The 7,928-nt window shown below is 50.2% G+C and overlaps 1 protein-coding gene across 1 annotated transcript; it reads right to left on the bottom strand.

Annotated features, from left to right (window-relative positions):
- Positions 1-339: 339 nt before the first annotated feature.
- PSPN (persephin) lies at positions 340-2,135 on the bottom strand. The gene is made up of 2 exons (XM_053371541.1): positions 1,850-2,135; positions 340-1,355 (listed from the first exon to the last, which is right to left on the bottom strand). Exon 2 carries the CDS (start codon positions 1,321-1,323, stop codon positions 949-951), a length of 375 nt encoding a protein of 124 aa, XP_053227516.1. The 5' UTR covers positions 1,324-1,355; positions 1,850-2,135; the 3' UTR covers positions 340-948.
- Positions 2,136-7,928: the final 5,793 nt, after the last annotated feature.

Raw genomic sequence — 7,928 nt, 5'->3', positions numbered from 1 at the left:
ATCATTTGGCTCAGGTCATCCATGGGGAATAATAATACAGTGGTACCTCAGGTTACATATGCTTCAGGTTACATACGTTTCAGGTTACAGACTCCACTAACCCAGAAATATTACCTCAGGTTAATAACTTTGCTTCAGGATGAGAACAGAAATCATGCTCCGGCAGCAGCAGGAAGCCCCATTAGCTAAAGTACTTAAACCGAGGTACCACTGTAATAATATATTATTTATACCTAACCCATCCAGTCTTTGCTCCCATGAAGCTAGCAAGCAACCTGTCCTCCCAGTGTGTGCTGGTAACCCCAAAACTGTAGACACTTATATTTCCTTGCTTGCTCTTTATTGTATAGACACCAGTATTTACAACTCAGTCATTCTTATTGCGTGTCTGGGACTAATACCCTCAAGCCTCTTAACACGAGAAATCAGCATATACATTATTATTTTGTAACGGGGAGCTCAGTTTGGACAAAGGCTAGCACAACTGCTAGGCCTTCCTCCTGTTCAGGGGAAGAAATAAATTAAATAACTTAGAAATAACCCATAAATATATCCGCTTGCTCAGCCCTCACAGTGCTGCCCCAGCCTCTCAGACCTAATTCGGAAAGGATCCAGTCAAAACACCGCATGTTTGTAAAGTGAAGTGGTCCTAGGGAGGAGCAGGGGACCGGTGATGGGTGTGGCACTCCCTAGGCCGCTCCCCTCGGCTGTGAGTTATGAGGAATGGCTTTGCACTTGGAACTGGGGAGCAGCATGGCGGCCTGGGCACCCCTTGCTGGGGCGTCTTTGTTAGTTGCACATTAATTGGTGGCTAAAAGCACATCTCTGAGCCAAGGACTGCGTTGGTGGGGCAAGGTGGCCTGTTCTACTGTGGGCTCTGCTGCTGCCCCATGTCTGCATTCGTTTATCCCTCCCCTCGCCCCCTCAAGAAAAACAACAACAACACCATCAGCCCACACAGCTGCAGGCAGCGGCCGAAAGCTGCTCCACCTCCTGCCACTGGTGACTGTCATCCAGAAAAGCCACATCCTCATAGTGTGTGGGGCGGCAGCAGGGGTCCCCCAAAGCCGGTATCTCGCTCCTCTGCAGCAGAGCGGAGAGGGTCAGGTCATGGTTGCTGCGGGCCTTGGGGCAGCTGCCGCTGCAGTACTTGAAGAGGATGGTCTCCTCGGAGCTGTAGCCCAAGCCCAGGTCCTTGACGCGAACCTGCAGGCTTCGCAGGCGGCACTCCCGGTCCTCAGGCCTCTCCCATGCACGCCGCTTGGGACGGCTCCTGGCTGGGCCAGGAAGTGACTTGAGCAGGCTGTTCTGGAGGCCTGCCATGTCCAGGGATGCTCCTTGGGAGGTCTGCGTTTCTGAAACGAGAAGGAAAGGAAGAATGGGGGAAGGCAGGTGGGGGATAATAATAATAATAATAATAATAATAATAATAATAATAATAATAATAATAATAATAATTTTATTTATATCCTGCCCTCCCCAGCCGAAGCCGGGCTCAGAGCGGCTAACAACAATAAAACTAACACAGCATTCTATAATCAGTTTATTCTAAAATCAATTCAGAGTCAAATTAATGGCAACCATTGGGCTAGAGTTCTGTGAGGATTGCCAAAGGAGGGGGTCAGACTGTGCCTTGGCCAAAGGCCTGGTGGAACAGGACAACTTGCAGGCCCTCCGGAAAGTTGTCAAGTCCTGCAGGGCCCTAGTCTCTTGTGACAGAGCGTTCCACCAGATTGGGGCCACAGCTGAAAAAGCCCTGGCTCTGGTTGAGGCCAGCCTAACCTCCCTGTGGCCCAGGACCTCCAAGACATTTTTATTTGAAGACCGTAAGGTCCTCCGTGGGACATACCAGGAGGGTTGGTCCTGTAGGTACAAGGGTCCTAGGCCGTATAGGGCTTTAAAGGTTAAAGGTAAAGGGACCCCTGACCATTAGGGCCAGTCGTGGCCGACTCTGGGGTTGCGGCACTCATCTTGCTTTATTGGCCGAAGGAGCCAGCGTACAGCTTCCAGGTCATGTGGCCAGCATGACTAAGCTGTTTCTGGCGAACCAGAGCAGCAGCGCATGGAAATGCTGTTTACCTTCCCGCCAGAGCGGTACCTATTTATCTACTTGCACTTTGACGTGCTTTTGAACTGCTAGGTGGGCAGGAGCAGGGCAGGAGCAATGGGAGCTCACCCCATCATGGGGATTCGAACCGCCACCCTTCTGATCAGCAAGTCCTAGGCTCTGTGGTTTAACCAACAGCGCCACCTGCGTCCCTAAAGGTTAAAACCAGCACCTTAAACCTGATCCTGTACTCCACCGGGAGCCAGTGCAGCTGGTATAGCACCGGGTGAATGTGATCCCGTGGCGAGGACCCTGTAAGGAGTCTCGCCGTGGATCCAATTTAAAGCAAGAAACGTCCTGCTCCCATAGTTTGACACCCAAGCCCTCCCCCTCCGCACACCTCCAAGCTGGGATCACTTCCAACATTTGAGCCCCATCTGGGAATAAGATGTCTGGTACCCTTGGGACAATCAGATACCCAACCCTTCACTGGTAGCCTTTGCCTGCCTGTGGCCCTTCAGATGTTTGGGCAAGTCTGTTCTCCATGACGGGGCCAATTCTGCGTTTCAACCCCCAAGGGATTGTTGCCATCCTACCTGATCCTTGCGCACTGTGCTATGTCAGTTATAGTGGTCAAAAAGCTAGAGCGCTGGTACAGAGACCTAGGTCACAAATAGTGAGCAAGCTTCCACAGTGGTCCAGGTTTGTATGCACAGTGGATCTGGCTATTCACAGCTGGGAATGTTTTGAATTGTAAATAACTGATACGTCAGCCGCACACATAGAACAATGACTTGGACATTTCTTACCAAATAAGAAATATGTACAAAATCAGCTTGGGAGACAGGAGTACAGGAGAAGCTCACATTACTTCCTCTCTCTAGGCATTTCTGTCACTTATCTAGGGTGTCCCATCCCAAAGCAATGAGGGTGGGACTCAACCAAGTTGATGCATGCACAAAACAAAGTCCACTCATGCCCCCTTAATCTGCTCTGGAGGGTTACGGGAACTCCATAATAGAATTAGGGGATGCAAAAGGAAATTGCATCGAGTGAGGGGACCTCATTCCATTTCCACCCTGTATGTCTGCTGTGTTTTCAAACACCGGTTTTTAAATAAGCCCCTTTCATGCTACAAGCGCATTAAGACAGAGGGCTTGCGTGCACTCAAAACCTAAACAATATTTTACTGAACTTTCCCCTCTCAGTACTAAATGCTGCTTTTGCTTTAAGCAAAACAGGAGAGGGGAACCTATCAGCCAGCATAGCAGCAGGTGCAGGGATGATGGGAGTTGTAGTTCGGCAACATCTGGAAGTTCCCCATCCCTGCTGCTGCTGCTGCTGCGGCCGCTTTGGTTGGCAATGGATCAAGAAGAGACTTCAGAGAAGAGAACTGTAGTGCCTTTTGGGAAAGGGGGCCATGTTTCAATAATGGCACAAGTTCCTTGAAACACATCTCATAACTAATTATTTAGTACATTTTTATCCTGTCCTTCCAAGGGCAGCACACATGGTATGTGTGTGTGTTTCTGCCACCACCATTTTATTCTCACAACTACCTAGTGAGGTCAGAGAGAGAGCACCTGTAGGTGAGCTTCATTGTTAAGTAGTAATTGGAGGTTTAGCCTCCAAATCTTAACACTTAACTGGCTGGCTTTCCTGGGAGTGAATCTAAACCAGGCATAGGCACACTTGGCCCTCCAGATGTTTTGGGACTACAACTCCCATCATCCCTAGCTAACAGGACCAGTGGTCAGGGATGATGGGAGTTGTAGTCCCAAAAAACACCTGGAGGGCCTGGTCTAAACATTGCTCTAAGCACGGTCTTGCTTACAGCTCTGGCCTTAGCTAGGCCCTCTCAATGCTCCATCATGCTCTTCCACCCAAACTAGTATGTTCATTCATCCAATGTTTGGTACACCAGATGACCTTCATGACATTTATATTTCTGGAGCCCTGGAAGGGCTGTTCAGGATGGCACATCGTGAAGAGGCATGCCACAGAATCTCTTGAAAGGGCACAGAATATGAGCTGCCCCTTCCAGCTCCTGTTATTGTCATCGTCATCAAACCTTTTATTGGCATCACATACAAAAAGTGAGAGATGCTGAATTTAGGACTGCTTTGCTAATGCCCCAAAACTCTCGTTTGCCGATGCAGCCGTTTGTTCCAGCAGGCTACTGCGATATTCAGAGACACAAGTGTTGTGCTCAAGGCCACAACCGGGGATTTTCCAGAAGAGCAGAAATTTGAACCCACGTTGCTTAATTCCAAGAGGGCACCTTAGCTCATTCTAGCCCACCAACCTCAGCTAGAGCCACCACCAAACCCAAGCATGGCAGGATCCCTTTACTGGAAGCACAGTTCAGTAGGAACTTCTTAAGAATTCCCAAATGGTTGTCATACCTAATGGTCTCTGTAGCGCATCTCCGATTGCGGTCCCCAACGACATCTGCATTGCCAGGCTCTTGCCTTCAGTGAGCTGAGAAGGAACTATTTGGATCAATAGGACCAGAGAGAGGAGCTGAGGGGGCCCCATCCTTTACCCAGTGAGCAGGGCCAGGTTCTATAAGGAAGATGACTCCTTCCCCCTCATTTATATCTTCTTTGGAACGGGGGTGGGAGGGGGAGTAGCATGTACGCCGGCTGGAAGGAAAAGCGTTAACCCTTGTGCCTTGAAAACTATTACAGATCACGCAAGTGATGTTTCCTGTGCGATGGGCTTAGAGGCTCAATCGAGAAAGCGCTCATAAATCACTGTCGCTTCGATGAGATCCCTGTAAAGGATGCAGTCTCTCCCGGCAGCCTATTACCCTTTCCTCGAGATGTTTCTGGAAGCCCTCCTTGCAGGAGGTGGGCAGAGAACCACCCTAGCTGCATCTGAAGGCAGGCTTCCAGGCCACTTTATTTTCTAAGTACCAGGTCAGCCAGCTAGACAAGTAACCCACGTAGTCAGTTGGAGCAGCAATACTCCAGGGGTACCAATGCAAGAAGTTCTGGGGAGGTTGTCCTTGGCAATGTTGTGCCTTGCAGGACGTAACACTGGGGTTAGGTGCAGCTCTACACAACCCAAGTGTCTTGCCCACTCTCTTCTGTGTCCAGTGCATTTTTCTGGTAGCACGGCTGCGTCCCGTGGCTTTGATGGAAATTGGAACCATTGGTGTTTCTGTCCAATGCTGCCCTTGGCTCCCCATCCGAAATGGTTAAATCTTTAAGAGAGCCCAGAATCCTTGAATGGAAATTCCTGGAGCTTATTCTGCCCAGATCCCGCTGTGGTGAAATGCTTTTGGGAGGAGCTGCTGACAGTGGCGGCTGGCGGGGTGGGTGGGGAGAGAAAAAGAAGGGCAACTCCATAAATTATGTCTTCAAGGAACATACCAAGCTGGCTGGCTTGGCCCTGGCTTCAGAAGCAACCTAGCCTGCAGCTATCGGACAGGATGTCCGGAAAGAGGGACTCCCTTTCTCCACACTGATGGATGGTGAGGAGATGGAGCCAAACCTCCCTTCTTGAGAGAGCGGGGTGATGGCACTGGTGCCAACACCACTGTGCCTCACAGGGCACCCCTAGTGGGACAGAGAACAGTGCCTCTACTGTCTCAGAACCACAACATGCTACACACAAACTCTTCCTCCACTGTGAAATGACACTTCCAGGTTGTTAATCCAGACTTGGCCCTGAGGGACATGCCCTTTCTACGGCTTAATGATAAGGGAGCAGCGCAAGGTGGGCAGCACCAAAATTTGTCTTTACGCAGGTTTGTTTCTGCACTCACTTCAGCACAGATCGTGATACTTGGGGTGGCCTGCACTGAACTTGAGCCATGTGATGGGGCAGAGGAAGATGCTCAGAGTTCACTGGCTGCATGCAACCAAACATGCAACCAAACACGCCTTCGTCACAAAAACAGGGAGGTTGTAGAGGTCAGCTGCTGCACAGCTCCCTCAGTAGGACCAAGGTGGGGAGTCAGGGCCAGCTGACCTTTCAGCTTGTTGCGGCGTTGACCTGAAACGTCTCAGAGCCGGCTGTGGCTGCTGCAGGGTCAAAAAGACACCTGAGACTAATGGCTCCAAAGAGCTTTCCCTTGATGTGTTTTGTGCTCTCTGGGCTAGTGTGCGACTCCAGACCAGCCACTTCCATGTATGCGAGCATTCCTGGAATGCCGAGGGAAAGGTCAGCAAAGGGGGAAGAGGAATTTGGGGCAGGCGAGCCGTCGTCTGGCTGTCGGCTTAGCCCTGTAGAGCATGGAACATCTTCTTGAGCCCCGGCGAGGCTGGGAGCGCTTGCATGTGGCATGACAGCGCTGATAAATCACCATCAAGCCGACACAAGAGGGATCTCCGCTGTCTGTGCTCGGCCTCTCCAAGCACATTCCTTCCACTTGGCATGGGGAATACCACAACAGGGCCCAATGGAGGCTTAGCAGGAGTGGAAACAGTCTGGAGAATAAGGAGGAGCGGAATAACAGGCCAGAGGGCAACACGGATGATCAATGGATGTGAGTTGTGCGGGTGGGCAGAAGGGAGGACACCCAACTTCAAGTAATGTGCCAAGTGAACAGTAGTGATGGGGAGCTTGTGGCCTTCAAGATGTTTCTGGACTAGAACCCCTCTCATACCCAACTATTCACCATGCTGGCTGGGGGTGGTGAGAGCTGGAATCCAAAACCATCCGGAGGACCACACAAGTTCCCCATCTCAACTGGATCTGGGCACATGGAGTTACGCGTGTATGCATGTGTGTCAAGAATGGTTAGAGCAGAGGCTTTTAAGTTGTGTTTCCAAGGGAACCCTGAGCTTCCTCAGAGTTTTACTGAAGGTTCCTCTATGTGAAGATCATGACCACTAATAAATGGCATGGCAAGCTCTCTTTCAGGGAGGGCTGTCTGTCCATGTTCGAAGAAAACTTCTCTGCCACAACAGACCTTCTATGCAATGTACAGCCATGGGATTGTTCTAGGTTTCCACAGGGCCATGGGTGAGGCCCAACCATCTTAGTCAGGGCCTTGTGTGAAAAGAATGTGTGTTGTAGCACAAGGTCTAGATTATCCTCTGGGACATTTGAGGGTTCCTCAACAGACAATGCAGAAAGGGTTCCTTGAGAGCAAGTTTTTTTTTTAAATCTGGCAGAGAAGCTGAGAGTCAGTCATCTTATTAAGCACGTGTAGGGAACAGGATTCAGTAGGCCTGCCACAAATTCACTTGAAATTCCACTGTTCCACTAGGCAGTCTATGACTCCGATTCCAACCCCTAGGCCTGTCCTTCTCAACCTTCTTAAACTCACACTCCCTTTTAGCTAACATAAAAATCCCATTTGTCCCCTGAAATTGGCTCTGGCCTGGGTGTGTGTGTGTGTCAGAACCTCCAGGACAGTGCAAAGGGGAAGAAGGAGGATAGTTTATTTGGCAAGCTGAAATCCTTGCAGTGGCATAGCGTGGGGGTGCAGGGGGGGCTGGCCGCACCGGGCGTAACATCTGGGGGTTAGGGTTAGGGGGCGCAAATCCACGGATTAGGGGGCGCAAATTACTTGCCTTGCCCCGGGTGCTGACAATCCACGCTACGCCACTGAATCCTTGTGCAGATGGAACAGGTAGAAGAGTGTGATGTTGAATTCCACCCTTTCTGTGAAATGGTCCTTTCTACTCCCCATCACTTTGAAAGAAAGCCTCCCCATGCCCGATCTAAGAGGGTACCCCACAGCCACCAGAAACAAGGAAGTGTGGCACGTACATCTTTTTATTCCAACTATATAATTATCTTTTTGTAGTGGGAAACTGGGGAAGGAAATATTATCTAAGAATTCGCAACCATCTACCGACAATGTCCAGTTAAGGACTCATTTAGGGGACTAGAGACAGAGACCCACATCCCTTTTGTCTGACGT

This window comes from Podarcis raffonei, chromosome 17, assembly GCF_027172205.1.
Source record: "Podarcis raffonei isolate rPodRaf1 chromosome 17, rPodRaf1.pri, whole genome shotgun sequence".
NCBI classification, from domain to species: domain Eukaryota; kingdom Metazoa; phylum Chordata; class Lepidosauria; order Squamata; family Lacertidae; genus Podarcis; species Podarcis raffonei.
This window is presented reverse-complemented; position numbering and strand designations above follow the sequence as displayed.